Raw genomic sequence first — 21116 nt, 5'->3', positions numbered from 1 at the left:
ACATTCCAATCTGTTCGTCCTGCTTGTTCAGCCCAGTAACGCCCACATCTGCTTTCGGCCAGATTATATGATGTCAAGACCCTTCCTTTGACCTAAAGATAATATACATCCCCCCTTCCTGTGGCCTGTGCTCAGACCCTGTAATTAACCCTGTGTCCCTATTGTATGTGTCTTTCATCTCATTTAGCTTTAGGGTTCCCATTTGTTCTGGTCCCCTGCTCTTCATATGGTTTGTCTAAGGTCAAACAGACTTGTGTTTCCCCTGTGATGTGACTGATGCCTGCAATCCATCAGTTAGTCATTTGGCTGACCCCGTCCTTAGGCAACCTCTTTGATCCTGGCCCAGCTGGCCTAAGATGAATTTTTAGTGTCCCCTATGGCCTTTAACTTCTTCCTGCCCTATATAATAAAAATGCATTTTACCAGAACAAGGAATGAACCCATAACTTTACCTTTTCTCTTTTGTTATCAAATCATGTATATAATTCTACCACAACACCTGGACCAACCTGGAGAGAACACAGCATTATATCAGGACCTATAGACACCTGGAGAGAACACAACATTATATCAGGACCTATAGACACCTGGAGAGAACACAGCATTATATCAGGACCTATAGACACCTGGACCAACCTGGAGAGAACACAGCATTATATCAGGACCTATAGACACCTGGAGAGAACACAGCATTATATCAGGACCTATAGACACCTGAAGAGAACACAACATTATATCAGGACCTATAGACACCTGGAGAGAACACAACATTATATCAGGACCTATAGACACCTGGACCAACCTGAAGAGAACACAACATTATATCAGGACCTATAGACACCTGAAGAGAACACAACATTATATCAGGATCTATAGACACCTGGAGAGAACACAACATTATATCAGGACCTATAGACACCTGGAGAGAACACAACATTATATCAGGACCTATAGACACCTGGACCAACCTGGAGAGAACACAGCATTATATCAGGACCTATAGACACCTGGAGAGAACACAACATTATATCAGGACCTATAGACACCTGGACCAACCTGGAGAGAACACAACATTATATCAGGACCTATAGACACCTGGAGAGAACACACCATTATATCAGGACCTATAGACACCTGGAGAGAACACAACATTATATCAGGACCTATAGACACCTGGAGAGAACACAACATTATATCAGGACCTATAGACACCTGGACCAACCTGGAGAGAACACAACATTATATCAGGACCTATAGACACCTGGAGAGAACACAACATTATATCAGGACCTATAGACACCTGGACCAACCTGGAGAGAACACAACATTATATCAGGACCTATAGACACCTGGACCAACCTGGAGAGAACACAACATTATATCAGGACCTATAGACACCTGGACCAACCTGGAGAGAACACAACATTATATCAGGACCTATAGACACCTGGACCAACCTGGAGAGAACACAACATTATATCAGGACCTATAGACACCTGGACCAACCTGGAGAGAACACAACATTATATCAGGACCTATAGACACCTGGACCAACCTGGAGAGAACACAACAAGATGAGGATCCTGCTGATAGTCATCCTCCTCTCCTTCATGACAGGTAATAAGCTTGTTATAACTCTCTATAACAATGTAATAACATCCAGTTATGTTTCTTATAAAGGCTGCTACTACAGATAATATACTTTCTCTGTTCTGATTGGCAGGTTGTTTGAGCTCCTTCAAAGTGACAGGATACTCTGGAGGAACTGTCATCATCTCCTGTCATTATTCCACAGAAGACAGAAGTCGTGAGAAATATTTCTGCTTGGAGCAGAACCGTTTGAGATGTGAGGATCAAATCAGAACTGGATTGAGGAACACCTGGGTACACAGTGGTAGATTCTCTCTGTATGACAACACTGGAGGAAACTACTTCAAGGTGATCATCAGACAACTGACCAGACAAGATGAAAGGACCTACTGGTGTGGAGTGGACAAACCTACTATACCTGACAGTTATACCAAGGTAGAGCTGGATGTGAAGAAGGGTGAGAGACTTTTACTTTAACTTTATAAAATTAATTTAGCTACATACGGTATTACATGATCAGTACCACTAGTCAATGAAGTCAGTCTATAGTTCTAGACTAAGGTTGTGATGTGTGTTCCTATTGACAGATGACTGCTGTCAGTCTATAGTACCTAAGGTTGTGATGTGTGTTCCTGTTGACAGATGACTGCTGTGAGAAGTCAGTCTATAGTATTAGACTAAGATTGTGATGTGTGTTCCTGTTGACAGATGACTGCTGTGAGAAGTCAGTCTATAGTACTAGACTAAGGTTGTGATGTGTGTTCCTGTTGACAGATGACTGCTGTGAGAAGTCAGTCTATAGTACTAGACTAAGGTTGTGATGTGTGTTCCTATTGACAGATGACTGCTGTGAGAAGTCAGTCTATAGTATTAGACTAAGGTTGTGATGTGTGTTCCTATTGACAGATGACTGCTGTGAGAAGTCAGTCTATAGTACTAGACTAAGGTTGTGATGTGTGTTCCTATTGACAGATGACTGCTGTGAGAAGTCAGTCTATAGTACTAGACTAAGGTTGTGATGTGTGTTCCTGTTGACAGATGACTGCTGTGAGAAGTCAGTCTATAGTACTAGACTAAGGTTGTGATGTGTGTTCCTATTGACAGATGACTGCTGTGAGAAGTCAGTCTATAGTATTAGACTAAGGTTGTGATGTGTGTTCCTATTGACAGATGACTGCTGTGAGAAGTCAGTCTATAGTACTAGACTAAGGTTGTGATGTGTGTTCCTATTGACAGATGACTGCTGTGAGAAGTCAGTCTATAGTACTAGACTAAGGTTGTGATGTGTGTTCCTGTTGACAGATGACTGCTGTGAGAAGTCAGTCTATAGTACTAGACTAAGGTTGTGATGTGTGTTCCTATTGACAGATGACTGCTGTGAGAAGTCAGTCTATAGTACTAGACTAAGGTTGTGATGTGTGTTCCTATTGACAGATGACTGCTGTGAGAAGTCAGTCTATAGTACTAGACTAAGGTTGTGATGTGTGTTCCTATTGACAGATGACTGCTGTGAGAAGTCAGTCTATAGTACTAGACTAAGGTTGTGATGTGTGTTCCTATTGACAGATGACTGCTGTGAGAAGTCAGTCTATAGTACTAGACTAAGGTTGTGGTGTGTGTTCCTGTTGACAGATGACTGCTGTGAGAAGTCAGTCTATAGTACTAGACTAAGGTTGTGATGTGTGTTCCTATTGACAGATGACTGCTGTGAGAAGTCAGTCACAGAGACGGCCTTTCTGGGAGGAGAAGCTACCATCAGATGCAACTATCCAGAGGACCATGAGGACAACATCAAGTATTTCTGCAAAGTAGACAGTGAATCTGACTGTGAAAACAAGATATCAGATACATATCATGAAAAACCTAGAAGATATTCTCTTTCTAAGAGAAGAAGAGAGAGATTCTCCACAGTGACCATCAGTGACCTGACTGAAGATGATACTGGGACCTACTGGTGTGGAGTAGAAACCAGCAGGACAGAACAACGTTACATTACACTGATCACACAGGTGAAGCTGCTTGTTATAAGTGAGTATAAACTTCTTCTTTCTCTTTAACACGTGAACATAAACACACAAGTTGCAGTTATCTTTGTGATAAAAGTAGTTTAATTTAAATGATAATTGCATGAGCTGGACCCCTACAAATCAGCCGGGCGAACAATCTGGATCCTCTCTTTCTAAAATGATCCGCCGAAATCTTTGCAACTTACTGGCCTGTTCAACCTCTCTTTCGTATCGTCTGAGATCACCAGAGATTGGAAAGCTTCCGTGGTCATCCCCCTCCTCAAATGGGGAGACACTCTAGACCCAAACTGCTACAGACCTATATCTATCCTACCCTGCCTTTCTAAGGTCTTTGAAAGCCAAGTTAACAAACAGATCACCGACCATTTCAAATCCCACCGTACCTTCTCCACTATGCAATCTGGTTTCCGAGCTGGTCTTGGGTGCACCTCAGCCACGCTCAAGGTCCTAAACGATTTCATAACCGCCATTGATAAGAAACAATACTGTGCAGCTGTATTCATCAACCTGGCCAAGGCTTTCGACTCTGTCAATCACCACATTCTTATTGGCATACTCAACAGCCTTGGTTTCTCAAAAGACTGCCTCACCTGGTTCACCAAAACCTTCTCAGAGTTCATTGTGTCAAATCAGAGGGCCTGTTGTCCGGACCTCTGGCAGTCTCTATGGGGGTGCCACAGGGTTCAATTCTCGGGCCGACTTTTTTCTCTGTATACATCAATGATGTCGATCTTGCTGCTGGTGAGTCTCTGATCCACCTCTGAGCAGATGACACCATTCTGTATATTTCTGGCCCTTCTTTGGACGCTGTGTTAACTAACCTCCAGACGAACTTCAATGCCATACAACTCTCCTTCCGTGGCCTCCATCTGTTCTTAAATGCAAGTAAAACTAAATGTATGCTCTTCAACCGATCGCTGCCCATACCTGCCCGCCCATCTAGCATCACTACTCTGAACGGTTCTGACTTAGAATATGTGGACAACTACAAATACCTAGGTGTCTGGTTAGACTGTAAACTCTCCTTCCAGACTCACATTAAGCATTTCCAATCTAAAATTAAATCTAGAATCAGCTTCCTATTTCACAATAAAGCCTCCTTCACTCATGCTGCCAAACATACCTTCGTAAAACTGACCATCCTACCGATCCTCGACTTCGGCAATGTCATTTACAAAATAGCCTCCAACACTCTACTCAGCAAATTGGATGCAGTCTATGACAGTGCCATCCATTTTGTCACCAAAGTCCCACATTCTACCCATCATTGCGACCTGTATGCTCGTTGGCTGGCCCTCGCTTCATATTCATCGCCAAACTCACTGGCTCCAAGTCATCTATAAGTCTTTGCTAGGTAAAGCCCTGCCTTATCTCAGCTCACTGGTCACTGAAGCAGCACCCACCCGTAGCACACGCTCCAGCGGGCATATCTCACTGCTCACCCCCAAAGCCAATTCCTCATTTGGCTGCCTTTCCTTCCAGTTCTCTGCTGCCAATGACTGGAACGAATGGCAAAATCACTGAAGCTGGAGACTCATATCTCCCTCACTAACTTTAAGCACCAGCTGTCAGAGCAGCTTACAGATAATTGCACCTGGACATAGCCCATCTGTAAATAGCCCATCCAACTACCTCATCCCCATTCTGTTATCTTTTTGTTTGTTGCTCCTTTGCACCCCAGTATCTCTACTTGCACATTCATCTTCTGCACATCTACCATTCCAGTGTTTAATTGCTAAACTGTTATTATTTTTGTTGCCTTACCTCCGTTATCGTACCTCATTTGTACACAATGTATATAGACTTTTTCTATTGTGTTATTGACTGTATGTTTGTTTATTCCATGTGTAACTGTGTTGTTTGTGTCACACTGCTTTGCTTTATCTTGGCCAGGTCACAGCTGTAAATGAGGACTTGTTCTCAACTAGCCTACCCGGTTAAATAAAGGTTAAATATATATATATATTTTTAATATCATTCACATGTTTAATGTGTTTGATACCGTTCATTCCAGACATTGTGATTAGACCACCCTCCTTTTCCTCCTCCCAACAGCCTCCTCTGCTTCCCATGCTGTACACCTGCAGTAACTATGTTACATACTGTCTGACCATGTAAATAACATATAGCATTATATTATACATTATATATAACTACAGTATGTTAGTCAGTGTGTTAGTGGAGGCTGGGTGTGTCTGTGTGTTTGTAGTGAAAAGACACTGGACCAGAACACTGTAACTTCCTCTGTAATGTCTGTGTGTTTGTTGTCATCAGAGAGAGAGAGAGAGAGAGACAGAGAGACAGAGAGAGAGAGAGAGAGAGCGACAGAGAGACAGAGAGAGAGAGAGAGAGAGAGAGAGACAGAGAGAGAGAGAGAGTGAGAGAGAGGGAGAGAGAGAGGGAGACAATGTTAACATGTTTCCCATGCCAATAAAGCCCCTTGAATTGAATTGAGAGAGAGAGAGAGATCACTCTTTATCTCTATCTCTACCACTCTCTATCTCTATCATTCTTTATCTCTATCACTCTTTATCTCTATCACTCGCTCTCTATCACTCTCCATCTCTATCACTCCCTATCTCTATCACTCTTTATCTCTATCACTCTCTATCTCTATCACTATTTATCTCTATCACTCTCTATCTCTATCACTCTTTATCTCTATCACTCTTTATCTCTATCTCTATCACTCTCTATCTCTATCACTCTTTATCTCTATCACTCTCTATCTCTATCACTCTCTATCACTCTCTATCTCTATCACTCTTTATCTCTATTACTCTTTATCTCTAATACTCTTTATCTCTATCACTCTCTATCTCTATCACTCTCTCTCTCTTTTCTTATCACTCTATCTCTATCACTCTTTATCTCTATCACCCTCTTTCTCTATCACACTCTTTCTCTATCACTCTTTATCTCTATCACTCTCTATCGCTATCTATATCACTCTCTTTTCTTATCACTCTATCACTCTCTATCTCTATCACTCTCTATCTCTATCACTCTCTATCTCTATCACTCTTTATCTATATCACTCTCTATCTCTATCACTCTTTATCTCTATCACTCTCTATTTCTATCACTCTCTTTTCTTATCACTCTTTATCTCTATCACTCTTTATCTCTATCACTCTCTCTCTATCACTCTCTCTATCACTCTTTATCTCTATCACTCTCGTTCTCTATCACTCTCTATCTCTATCACTATTTATCTCTATCACTCTTTATCTCTATCACTCTCTTTCTCTATCACTCTCTATCTCTATCACTCTCTATCTCTATCACTCTTTATCTCTATCACTCTCTATCTCTATCATTCTCTCTTTGCAAATGTTACTCTCTATATTGCTCTCTCCATCTCTCTGTTTACCCTCCATCTCTCTCTCTTCACCTCCATCTTACTCTCTCTCCATATGACTCTCTACCTCCATCTCTCTCTCTCTCTCTCTCCATATGACTCTCTACCTCCATATCTCTCTCTTCCTCTCCATCTCTCTCTCTCTTCACCTCCATCTCTCTCTCTCTCTTCACCTCCATCTCTCTCTCTCTCTCTCTTCACCTCCATCTCTCTCTCTCGCTCTTCACCTCCATCTCACTCTCTCTCCATATGACTCTCTACCTCCATATCTCTCTCTTCCTCTCCATCTCTCTCTCTCTTCACCTCCATCTCTCTCTCTCTCTTCACCTCCATCTCTCTCTCTCTCTCTTCACCTCCATCTCTCTCTCTCTCTCTTCACCTCCATCTCTCTCTCTCGCTCTTCACCTCCATCTCTCTCTCTCTCCATATGACTCTATACCTCCATATCTCTCTCTTCCTCTCCATCTCTCTCTCTCTTCACCTCCATCTCTCTCTCTCTTCACCTCCATCTCTCTCTTCACCTCCATCTCTCTCTCTCGCTCTTCACCTCCATCTCACTCTCTCTCCATATGACTCTCTACCGCTCTCTCTCTCTTCACCTCCATCTCTCTCTCTCCTCATCTCTCCATCTCTCCCTCTCCTCACCTTGCTAAAACATTTTCCAACTTGTCCATTGTTTTCAGCGGCACCAACCACCATGAGCACAACAACAACAACAACTACAGCTCTTCAAGCCTCAGCCACAATCACCTTCATCTCACAATCATCATCATCATCTTCTTCTTCATCATCATCACCATCATCAACATCATCTTCTTCTTCATCATCATCACTCAACGGTAAATACAACTTTACAAATTCAACTGTATGAGTCTCACTTTGGTTAGTGGTAGACATGTCTGTATGTAGTGGTATGATATGAGGGTAGGTTAGTGTTATGATATGAGGGTAGGTTAGTGTTATGATACGAGGGTAGGTTAGTGTTATGATATGAGGGTAGGTTAGTGGTAGACATGTCTGTATGTAGTGTTATGATATGAGGGTAGGTTAGTGTTATGATTTGAGGGTAGGTTAGTGGTAGACATGTCTGCATGTAGTGTTATGATATGAGGGTAGGTTAGTGTTATGATTTGAGGGTAGGTTAGTGGTAGACATGTCTGTATGTAGTGTTATGATATGAGGGTAGGTTAGTGTTATGATTTGAGGGTAGGTTAGTGGTAGACATGTCTGCATGTACAGTGCCTTGCGAAAGTATAATGAGAGAGAACGGAGGTGAAAGGAGAGAGGACGGAGGAGAAAGGAGAGAGGATGGAGGTGAAAGGAGAGAGGACGGAGGAGAAAGGAGAGAGGACAGAGGTGAAAGGAGAGACGACGGAGGAGAAAGGAGAGAGGACGGAGGAGAGAGGACGGAGGAGAGAGAACGGAGGAGAGAGGACAGAGGAGAGAGAACGGAGGAGAGAGGACAGAGGAGAGAGAACGGAGGAGAGAGGACAGAGGAGAGAGGACAGAGGAGAGAGGACGGAGGAGAGAGGACGGAGGAGAGAGAACGGAGGAGAGAGAACGGAGGAGAGAGAACGGTGGAGAGAGGACGGAGGAGAGAGGACGGATGAGAGAGGACAGAGGAGAGAGAAGGGAGGAGAGAGGACGGAGGAGAGAGGACGGAGGAGAAAGGAGAGAGGACGGAGGAGAGAGAACGGAGGAGAGAGGACGGAGGAGAGAGAACGGAGGAGAGAGAACGGAGGAGAGAGGACAGAGGAGAGAGAACGGAGGAGAGAGGACAGAGGAGAGAGGACGGAGGAGAGAGAACGGAGGAGAGAGAACGGAGGAGAGAGAACGGAGGAGAGAGGACAGAGGAGAGAGGACGGGGAGGAGAGAGAACGGAAGAGAGAGGACGGAGGAGAGAGGACGGAGGAGAGAGAACGGAGGAGAGAGGACGGAGGAGAGAGGACGGAGGAGAGAGGACAGTGGAGAGAGGACGGAGGAGAGAGGACGGAGGAGAGAGAACGGAGGAGAGAGGACGGAGGAGAGAGGACGGAGGAGAGAGGACAGTGGAGAGAGGACGGAGGAGAGAGGACGGAGGAGAGAGGACGGATGAGAGAGGACGAGAAAGGAGGAGAGAGGACGGAGGAGAGAGGACGGAGGAGAGAGGACGGAGGAGAGAGAACGGAGGAGAGAGGACGGAGGAGAGAGGACGGAGGAGAGAGGAGAGAGAACGGAGGAGAGAGGACGGAGGAGAGAGGACGGAGGAGAGAGGACGGAGGAGAGAGAACGGAGGAGAGAGGACGGAGGAGAGAGGACGGAGGAGAGAGGACGGAGGAGAGAGAACGGAGGAGAGAGAACGGAGGAGAGAGAACTGAGGAGAGAGGACGGAAGACTGACTTTTGCCCAAACGAGAAAAGGCCCCAGAGACACCTGAGTCACTGGCTACCAATCACATGGGCCATACACACAGTAGCGACCACTTGATTTGCAATTTAGGAGGACGTTGGTGAATGCCAAATACCCTGCTCAAAACCGACAGCGAGTCTCACTATAGGGGTGAAGTCTGATCATAAAATACAACAACACCTGATCATTGATGAACAAACATTTGTAAATCCATCAGCATCAGAGACACATGGAACAGTGTCATGGAACAGTGTCATGGAACAGTGTCATGGAACAGTGTCACGGAGCAGTGTCACGGAACAGTGTCACGGAACAGTGTCATGGAACAGGGTCATGGAACAGTGTCAAGGAACAGGGTCATGAAAGAGTGTCATGGAACAGTGTCATGGAACAGTGTCATGGAGCAGTGTCATGGAACAGTGTCATGGAACAGTGTCATGGAGCAGTGTCATGGAACAGTGTCATGGAGCAGTGTCATGGAACAGTGTCATGGAGCAGTGTCATGGAACAGTTTCATGGAACAGTTTCATGGAACAGTGTCATGGAGCAGTGTCATGGAACAGTGTCATGGAACAGTGTCATGGAGCAGTGTCATGGAACAGTGTCATGGAGCAGTGTCATGGAACAGTGTCATGGAACAGTGTCATGGAGCAGTGTCATGGAACAGTGTCATGGAACAGTGTCATGGAGCAGTGTCATGGAACAGTGTCATGGAACAGTGTCATGGAACTGTCTGAAAAACAACTCTTCCTTTTCTGATCTGTCTGATCAGATTTCCTCATCTGTTGTGTTTTACTTAGTGATGACATTCACCATCAGTACTCAATAACCACGGCAACAAGCCCAACCACCCAATAGATTATTATTATTGTTTGTTGTTGTTAATAGTATTATGATAGTTATAATTATTATTACTATTGTTATTAATATTATTATTTGGATGATGATGATGATGGTGGTGATGATGATGATGATGATGGTGGTGATGATGATGGTGGTGATGATGATGATGGTGATAATGGTGATGATGATGGTGGTGATGATGATGGTTGTGATAATGATGATGGTGGTGATGATGATGGTGATGATGTTGATGATGATGGTGATGATGATGGTGGCGATAATGGTGATGATGATGATGGTGATGATGATGATGGTGATGATGATGATGATAATGATGATGTTGATGATAATGATGATGATGATGGTGGTGATGATGATGTTGATGATGATGATAATGATGACTTGTATAGTGTGACGTTTGGTGTAATTGAAAACTGTTATCATTTACTGTGTTGGTTTAATGATGTGATTGTGTCTGAATTGTATATAGTGTTGTTTATTCTTAACTAAATAAAAAACACATCTGACTTCTAAAGACCGTTCCTCCTGACAACAAAGATCATGTATTATGGGATGCAGGTAGCCCAGCAGTTAAGAGTGTTGGGCCAGTAACTGCAAGGTAGCTGGTTTGAATCCCTGAGCTGACTAGGTGAAATAAGGCATTAAACCTAATTGCTCCTGTAAGTCTCTCTGGCTAAATGACATACATGTATTATATTGACTAGATATTGGACTGTCTGCTCTAACAATGAGCACACACACATCTGTAACAAGATCTGAAGAGTGTATGTACACACACACACACACTTCCTCTCTCTCTAGATGCTCTTCTCTCAGACTACTGTCCTGGTGCAGGACAGACTCTCTCTAGATGCTCTTCCCTCAGACTACTCTCCTGGTGCAGGACAGACTCTCTCTAGATGCTCTTCCCTCAGACTACTCTCCTGGTGCAGGACAGACTCTCTCTAGATGCTCTTCCCTCAGACTACTCTCCTGGTGCAGGACAGACTCTCTCTAGATGCCCTTCCCTCAGACTACTCTCCTGGTGCAGGACAGACTCTCTCTAGATGCCCTTCCCTCAGACTACTCTCCTGGTGCAGGACAGACTCTCTCTAGATGCCCTTCCCTCAGACTACTCTCCTGGTGCAGGACAGACTCTCTCTAGATGCCCTTCCCTCAGACTACTCTCCTGGTGCAGGACAGACTCTCTCTAGATGCTCTTCCCTCAGACTACTCTCCTGGTGCAGGACAGACTCTCTCTAGATGCTCTTCCCTCAGACTACTCTCCTGGTGCAGGACAGACTCTCTCTAGATGCCCTTCCCTCAGACTACTCTCCTGGTGCAGGACAGACTCTCTCTAGATACCCTTCCCTCAGAATACTCTCCTGGTGCAGGACAGACTCTCTCTAGATGCCCTTCCCTCAGACTACTCTCCTGGTGCAGGACAGACTCTCTCTAGATGCCCTTCCCTCAGACTACTCTCCTGGTGCAGGACAGACTCTCTCTAGATGCTCTTCCCTCAGACTACTCTCCTGGTGCAGGACAGTCTCTCTCTAGATGCTCTTCCCTCAGACTACTCTCCTGGTGCAGGACAGACTCTCTCTAGATGCCCTTCCCTCAGACTACTCTCCTGGTGCAGGACAGACTCTCTCTAGATGCTCTTCCCTCAGACTACTCTCCTGGTGCAGGACAGACTCTCTCTAGATGCTCTTCCCTCAGACTACTCTCCTGGTGCAGGACAGTCTCTCTCTAGATGCTCTTCCCTCAGACTACTCTCCTGGTGCAGGACAGACTCTCTCTAGATACCCTTCCCTCAGAATACTCTCCTGGTGCAGGACAGACTCTCTCTAGATGCCCTTCCCTCAGACTACTCTCCTGGTGCAGGACAGACTCTCTCTAGATGCCCTTCCCTCAGACTACTCTCCTGGTGGAGGACAGACTCTCTCTAGATGCTCTTCCCTCAGACTACTCTCCTGGTGCAGGACAGACTCTCTCTAGATGCCCTTCCCTCAGACTACTCTCCTGGTGCAGGACAAACTCTCTCTAGATGCTCTTCCCTCAGACTACTCTCCTGGTGCAGGACAGACTCTCTCTAGATGCCCTTCCCTCAGACTACTCTCCTGGTGCAGGACAGACTCTCTCTAGATGCCCTTCCCTCAGACTACTCTCCTGGTGCAGGACATACTCTCTCTAGATGCCCTTCCCTCAGACTACAGGACAGACTCTCTCTAGATGCTCTTCCCTCAGACTACTCTCCTGGTGCAGGACAGACTCTCTCTAGATGCTCTTCCCTCAGACTACTCTCCTGGTGCAGGACAGACTCTCTCTAGATGCCCTTCCCTCAGACTACTCTCCTGGTGCAGGACAGACTCTCTCTAGATGCCATTCCCTCAGACTACTCTCCTGGTGCTGGACAGACTCTCTCTAGATGCCCTTCCCTCAGACTACTCTCCTGGTGCAGGACAGACTCTCTCTAGATGCTCTTCCCTCAGACTACTCTCCTGGTGCAGGACAGACTCTCTCTAGATGCCCTTCCCTCAGACTACTCTCCTGGTGGAGGACAGACTCTCTCTAGATGCTCTTCCCTCAGACTACTCTCCTGGTGCAGGACAGACTCTCTCTAGATGCCCTTCCCTCAGACTACTCTCCTGGTGCAGGACAGACTCTCTCTAGATGCTCTTCCCTCAGACTACTCTCCTGGTGCAGGACAGACTCTCTCTAGATGCCCTTCCCTCAGACTACTCTCCTGGTGCAGGACAGACTCTCTCTAGATGCCCTTCCCTCAGACTACTCTCCTGGTGCAGGACAGACTCTCTCTAGATGCTCTTCCCTCAGACTACTCTCCTGGTGCAGGACAGACTCTCTCTAGATGCTCTTCCCTCAGACTACTCTCCTGGTGCAGGACAAACTCTCTAGATGCTCTTCCCTCAGACTCCTCTCCTGGTGCAGGACAGACTCTCTCTAGATGCCCTTCCCTCAGACTACTCTCCTGGTGCAGGACAAACTCTCTCTAGATGCTCTTCCCTCAGACTACTCTCCTGGTGCAGGACAGACTCTCTCTAGATGCTCTTCCCTCAGACTACTCTCCTGGTGCAGGACAGTCAGAGTGCTTCTAAGCTTCATGTCTACTGATTTCAGTGGTGCTATAATGTAATAGTCCCTGTTACCACATAATAGAAAACTATGTTGTCATGGTGTTGATGGCATAGATGTGAGTCTCTCAGAGGCCAAGAGGAAGTGATGCAACTACTTGAGGTTTTGTGGAGAGCTGCTGCTGACACCATAGCCTCCGTTGCTATGGTTACTATGATGACCATCCAACTCAGTCTCTTCCTTTATCAGACCTTTATCAGACCAACCAACCAACCAACCTTATTGACTGATCTAACTACAATCAAATGACCAAATGACAGTTGTATCTATCTATGATATATACAGTACTCTGTAAAGTCTCTCCTCCTGTCTGTGGTCAGGTCTGATGGTATCTATGATATATACAGTACTCTGTAAAGTCTCTCCTCCTGTCTGTGTTCAGGTCTGATGGTATCTATGATATATACAGTACTCTGTAAAGTCTCTCCTCCTGTCTGTGGTCAGGTCTGATGGTATCTATGATATATACAGTACTCTGTAAAGTCTCTCCTCCTGTCTGTGTTCAGGTCTGATGGTATCTATGATATATACAGTACTCTGTAAAGTCTCTCCTCCTGTCTGTGGTCAGGTCTGATGGTATCTATGATATATACAGTACTCTGTAAAGTCTCTCCTCCTGTCTGTAGTCAGGTCTGATGGTATCTATGATATATACAGTACTCTGTAAAGTCTCTCCTCCTGTCTGTGGTCAGGTCTGATGGTATCTATGATATATACAGTACTCTGTAATGTCTCTCCTCCTGTCTGTGGTCAGGTCTGATGGTATCTATGATATATACAGTACTCTGTAATGTCTCTCCTCCTGTCTGTGGTCAGGTCTGATGGTATCTATGATATATACAGTACTCTGTAATGTCTCTCCTCCTGTCTGTGGTCAGGTCTGATGGTATCTATGATATATACAGTACTCTGTAAAGTCTCTCATGGATTCTTAGACTCATATTGACCATGTAGATCCTGAAATGTTTTATTAGGATGCACCTTGCCTAACGATGGTTGAGGGCCACACTTCTTTTCATATCTGAACATGTATTTATTGTCATTGGTTCTGTATGCAGGTTGACTGTGTGTATGAGGAGATCGGAGAGGCAGACAGACAGACAGACAGACAGACAGACAGGCAGGCAGGCAGGCAGGCAGGCAGGCAGGCAGGCAGACAGACAGACAGACAGAGAGACAGACAGACAGACAGACAGACAGACAGACAGACAGACAGACAGACAGACAGACAGACAGACAGACAGACAGACAGACGAGACAGCCTCTACAACCTACCCTGCTGGCCAAGCCTCTACAACCTACCCTGCAGGCCAAGCCTCTACAACCTACCCTGCTGGCCAAGCCTCTACAATCTACCCTGCTGGCCAAGCCTCTACAACCTACCCTGCTGGCCAAGCCTCTACAACCTACCCTGCAGGCCAAGCCTCTACAACCTACCCTGCTGGCCAAGCCTCTACAATCTACCCTGCTGGCCAAGCCTCTACAACCTACCCTGCAGGCCAAGCCTCTACAAAATTGATTTGATTTGATTTGATAACCTGCTGGCCGAGCCTCTACAACATAACCTGCTGGCCGAGCCTCTACAACCTACCCTGCTGGCCAAGCCTCTACAACCTACCCTGCTGGCCAAGCCTCTACAACCTACCCTGCTGGCCGAGCCACAGGTAGCCCACACTGTGAAGCCTTCGCTAACGATGCTCTGTAATCTACTCATTGGTTGAACAACGTGTTACAATATTTTCATGAAAGTTCTATTAACTGAATATTTTTCTCAGCTGGCTGATGAAGATGAACAAATCTTGCTGCAGTGATGGCACACTGTGATATTTCACCTAATAGATGTGATGGCACACTGTGATATTTCACCTAATAGATGTGATGGCACACTGTGATATTTCACCTAATAGATGTGGGAGTTTATCAAAGTTGGATTTGTTTTGGAAGAATTTTTGGTTCTGTGTAATCTGAGGTAAATATGTGTCTCTTAAATGGTCATGCATTTGGCAAGAGGTTAGGAAGTGCAGCTCAGTTTCCACCTCATTTTGTGGGCAGTTTGCACATAGCCTGTCTTCCCTTGAGAACAATGCTTATGGCGTCCTCTCTCATTAGCACTGCTACAGTGGTTCCTCATTTAAAAGTTGCATCATACCTCAGCGTGAGGTGCTAATTCTACATTATTTGGTGTTTCACCTTGTAAGAGGATGTTTTTGTAGAATTCTGCAGATTCTCAATGTGTTTTTGTCCCATGTTGTGAATGTTTGGTCAGGGAGCACATCCCATTCAACACAACCATCAAGGGCAATAACTGCTTTCTACAACTGGTTTAAGTATATTTAGACAGAATTTGTTGTTCCTTTTGATGGTGTAGACGGCCATTTTTGCCTTGCCTCAGATCTTTCACTGCTTTGTGGAAATCACCTGTGGTGCTGTGTGACGTGGTGAGGTTGGACCCAGGTGCAGGGAAGAGACCTGACGATGAAAATTTACTCCACCTATCAACCACTCAACACAGCAACCCGAGACTCCACTGACCAAACCAATCAACACAGCAACCCAAGACTTCACCTACCAACCACTCAACACAGCAACCCAAGACTCCACCTCCCAACCACTCAACACAGCAACCTAACACTCCACCTACCAACCACTTAATACAGAACCCAAGACTCCACTTAACCACTCAACACAGCAACCCAAGACCCCACCTACCAACCACTCAACACAGCAACCCAAGACTTCACCTACCAACCACTCAACACAGCAACCCAAGACTTCACCTACCAACCACTCAACACAGCAACCCAAGACTCCACCTACCAACCACTCAACACAGCAACCCAAGACTCCACCCACCAACCACTCAACACAGCAACCCAAGACTTCACCTACCAACCACTCAACACAGCAACCCAAGACTCCACCCACCAACCACTCAACACAGCAACCCAAGACTTCACCTACCAACCCCTCGTTCAAAACATAAGAGTCATTAAATTGTTAGTCTTTGTAATATTTGTACGTATGAAATTCCATTCTAATCCAATCTTTCATAATTACTGTAAATATACACTGAAACAGGAATTAGGAACACTTTCTGAATATTCCCCCTCAGAACATCCTCAATTATTCAGGGCATGGACTCTACAAGCTGTTGATAGCGTTCCACAGGGATACTGGCCCATGTTGACTCCAACGCTTCCCACAGTTGTGTCAAGTTGGGTGGATGTCCTATGGGTTGTAATAAAACCCATATTTATGTTGATTTCTTTTCCCTTTTGTACTTTAACTATTTGCCCATTATTACAACACTGTATATAGACATCTTTTTCTATATATTTTTTTTATTTTTTACCTTTACTAGGCAAGTCAGTTAAGAAAACATTTGTTACCATGACGGCCTACACCGGCCAAACCCAGACGACTGGGCCAATGGGACTCCCCATAACGGCCTACACCGGCCAAACCCAGACGACTGGGCCAATGGGACTCCCCATAACGGCCTACACCGGCCAAACCCAGACGACTGGGCCAATGGGACTCCCCATGACGGCCTACACCGGCCAAACCCAGACGACTGGGCCAATGGGACTCCCCATGACGGCCTACACCGGCCAAACCCAGACGACTGGGCCAATGGGACTCCCCATGACGGCCTACACCGGCCAAACCCAGACAACTGGGCCAATGGGACTCCCCATGACGGCCTACACCGGCCAAACCCAGACGACTGGGCCAATGGGACTCCCATAACGGCCGGTTGTGATACAGCCTGGATAATATGACATTTTAAATGTCTGTAATGTTTACTGTTAATTATTATTGTTCATTTCACTTGTCTTTATTATCTACTTCACTTGCTTTGGCAATGTTAACATTCGTTTCCCATTTCAATGAAGCCCTTAAATTGAAACTGAAATTGAGAGAGATGTATAGATGGAAGGAGAGAGCCCTCCAGTGGTAGAATAACTCTGTTTCTCTCCTGTGTAGACAGAATAACTCTGTTTCTCTCCTGTGTAGACAGATTAACTCTGTTTCTCTCCTGTGTAGACAGTCTCCAGTGGTAGAATAACTCTGTTTCTCTCCTCTGTAGACAGAATAACTGTTTCTCTCCTGTGTAGACAGAATAACTCTGTTTCTCTGCTCTGTAGACAGAATAACTCTGTTTCTCTCCTCTGTAGACAGAATAACTCTGTTTCTCTCCTCTGTAGACAGAATAACTCTGTTTCTCTCCTCTGTAGACATAATAACTCTGTTTCTCTCCTGTGTAGACAGAATAACTCTGTTTCTCTCCTCTGTAGACAGAATAACTCTGTTTCTCTCCTCTGTAGACAGTCTCCAATGGTAGAATAACTCTGTTTCTCTCCACTGTAGACAGAATAACTCTGTTTCTCTCCTCTGTAGACAGAATAACTCTGTTTCTCTCCTCTGTAGACAGAATAACTCTGTTTCTCTCCTCTGTAGACAGAATAACTCTGTTTCTCTCCTCTGTAGACAGTCTCCAATGGTAGAATAACTCTGTTTCTCTCCTCTGTAGACAGAATAACTCTGTTTCTCTCCTCTGTAGACAGAATAACTCTGTTTCTCTCCTCTGTAGACAGATTAACTCTGTTTCTCTCCTCTGTAGACAGTCTCCAGTGGTAGAATAACTCTGTTTCTCTCCTCTGTAGACAGATTAACTCTGTTTCTCTCCTCTGTAGACAGTCTCCAGTGGTAGAATAACTCTGTTTCTCTCCTCTGTAGACAGAATAAATCTGTTTCTCTCCTGTGTAGACAGTCTCCAGTGGTAGAATAACTCTGTTTCTCTGCATGAGAGTGAATGAATGTATGAATGTATTTCTGTGCTCTGATCCAGAGGCCTCTCTCTCACTCTTTTTTCTCACTGATCTCTCTCTCTCTTTCTCTCACCCTCCATCTCTCTCTCTCTATCTTCTGTGTGATGTAGGAACAGATGTGATTGGTTTAGGAGGAAGAAGGAGGGGCTGTCAGAAATAACATGTGGTAGGAGGGTTTGAACTAGTAGAGAGAGAGATGCAGAAATAGGGAAGTACATAGTTGTACGAACGTAAAGAGTGAGTGAGAGAGAGAGAGAGAGTACATAAAGTACATTAAGATAGTATTTAAGTTCTTATGAGTAGAGAGAGAACAGAGAGAGTTGCAGACTTGAACACACAACATTATATCAGGACCTATAGACACCTGGACCAACCTGGAGAGAACATAGCATTATATCAGGACCTATAGACACCTGGACCAACCTGGAGAGAACACAACATTATATCAGGACCTATAGACACCTGGACCAACCTGGAGAGAACACAACATTATATCAGGACCTATAGACACCTGGAGAGAACACAACATTATATCAGGACCTATAGACACCTGGAGAGAACACAACATTATATCAGGACCTATAGACACCTGGAGAGAACACAACATTATATCAGGACCTATAGACACCTGGAGAGAACACAACATTATATCAGGACCTATAGACACCTGGAGAGAACACAACATTATATCAGGACCTTTAGACACCTGGACCAACCTGGAGAGAACACAACATTATATCAGGACCTATAGACACCTGGAGAGAACACAACATTATATCAGGACCTTTAGACACCTGGACCAACCTGGAGAGAACACAACATTATATCAGGACCTATAGACACCTGGACCAACCTGGAGAGAACACAACATTATATCAGGACCTATAGACACCTGGAGAGAACACAACATTATATCAGGACCTTTAGACACCTGGACCAACCTGGAGAGAACACAACATTATATCAGGACCTATAGACACCTGGAGAGAACACAACATTATATCAGGACCTATAGACACCTGGACCAACCTGGAGAGAACACAACATTATATCAGGACCTATAGACACCTGGACCAACCTGGAGAGAACACAACATTATATCAGGACCTATAGACACCTGGACCAACCTGGAGAGAACACAACATTATATCAGGACCTATAGACACCTGGACCAACCTGGAGAGAACACAACATTACATCAGGACCTATAGACACCTGGAGAGAACAAAACATTATATCAGGACCTATAGACACCTGGAGAGAACACAACATTATATCAGGACCTATAGACACCTGGACCAACCTGGAGAGAACACAACATTATATCAGGACCTATAGACACCTGGAGAGAACACAACATCATATCAGGACCTATAGACACCTGGACCAACCTGGAGAGAACACAACATCATATCAGGATCTATAGACACCTGGAGAGAACACAACATCATATCAGGACCTATAGACACCTGGAGAGAACACAACATTATATCAGGATCTATAGACACCTGGAGAGAACACAACATCATATCAGGACCTATAGACACCTGGAGAGAACACAACATTATATCAGGACCTATAGACACCTGGAGAGAACACAACATCATATCAGGACCTATAGACACCTGGAGAGAACACAACATCATATCAGGACCTATAGACACCTGGACCAACCTGGAGAGAACACAACATTATATCAGGACCTATAGACACCTGGACCAACCTGGAGAGAACACAACATTATATCAGGACCTATAGACACCTGGAGAGAACACAACATTATATCAGGACCTATAGACACCTGGACCAACCTGGAGAGAACACAACATTATATCAGGACCTATAGACACCTGGACCAACCTGGAGAGAACACAACATTATATCAGGACCTATAGACACCTGGACCAACCTGGAGAGAACACAACATTATATCAGGACCTATAGACACCTGGACCAACCTGGAGAGAACACAGCATTATATCAGGACCTATAGACACCTGGAGAGAACACAACATTATATCAGGACCTATAGACACCTGGAGAGAAGACAACATCATATCAGGACCTATAGACACCTGGACCAACCTGGAGAGAACACAACATCATATCAGGATCTATAGACACCTGGAGAGAACACAACATCATATCAGGACCTATAGACACCTGGAGAGAAGACAACATCATATCAGGACCTATAGACACCTGGACCAACCTGGAGAGAACACAACATCATATCAGGATCTATAGACACCTGGAGAGAACACAACATCATATCAGGACCTATAGACACCTGGAGAGAACACAACATTATATCAGGACCTATAGACACCTGGACCAACCTGGAGAGAACACAACATTATATCAGGACCTATAGACACCTGGACCAACCTGGAGAGAACACAACATTATATCAGGACCTATAGACACCTGGACCAACCTGGAGAGAACACAACATTATATCAGAACCTATAGACACCTAGACCAACCTGGAGAGAACACAACATTATATCAGGACCTATAGACACCTAGACCAACCTGGAGAGAACACAACATTATATCAGGACCTATAGACACCTGGACCAACCTGGAGAGAACACAACATTATATCAGGACCTATAGACACCTGGACCAACCTGGAGAGAACACAACATTACATCAGGACCTATAGACACCTGGAGAGAACACAACATTATATCAGGACCTATAGACACCTGGACCAACCTGGAGAGAACACAACATTACATCAGGACATATAGACACCTGGACCAACCTGGAGAGAACACAACATTATATCAGGACCTATAGACACCTGGACCAACCTGGAGAGAACACAACATTATATCAGGACCTATAGACACCTGGACCAACCTGGAGAGAACACAACATTACATCAGGACCTATAGACACCTGGAGAGAACACAA

At 45.0% G+C, this 21116-nt stretch overlaps 1 protein-coding gene across 1 annotated transcript; it reads left to right on the top strand.

Annotated features, from left to right (window-relative positions):
• The first annotated feature begins 364 nt into the window (after nucleotides 1-364).
• On the top strand, nucleotides 365-18131 carry LOC135568580 (uncharacterized). Its single transcript, XM_065015378.1, has 5 exons — nucleotides 365-1617; nucleotides 1724-2047; nucleotides 3289-3618; nucleotides 7662-7817; nucleotides 16724-18131. The coding sequence occupies exons 1-5, from the start codon at nucleotides 1575-1577 to the stop codon at nucleotides 17110-17112; spliced, it is 1242 nt and encodes a 413-aa protein (XP_064871450.1). The 5' UTR covers nucleotides 365-1574; the 3' UTR covers nucleotides 17113-18131.
• Nucleotides 18132-21116: the final 2985 nt, after the last annotated feature.

The sequence above is a fragment of the Oncorhynchus nerka genome, unplaced genomic scaffold (genome assembly GCF_034236695.1).
Source record: "Oncorhynchus nerka isolate Pitt River unplaced genomic scaffold, Oner_Uvic_2.0 unplaced_scaffold_1472, whole genome shotgun sequence".
Lineage (NCBI taxonomy): Eukaryota > Metazoa > Chordata > Actinopteri > Salmoniformes > Salmonidae > Oncorhynchus > Oncorhynchus nerka.
This window is presented reverse-complemented; position numbering and strand designations above follow the sequence as displayed.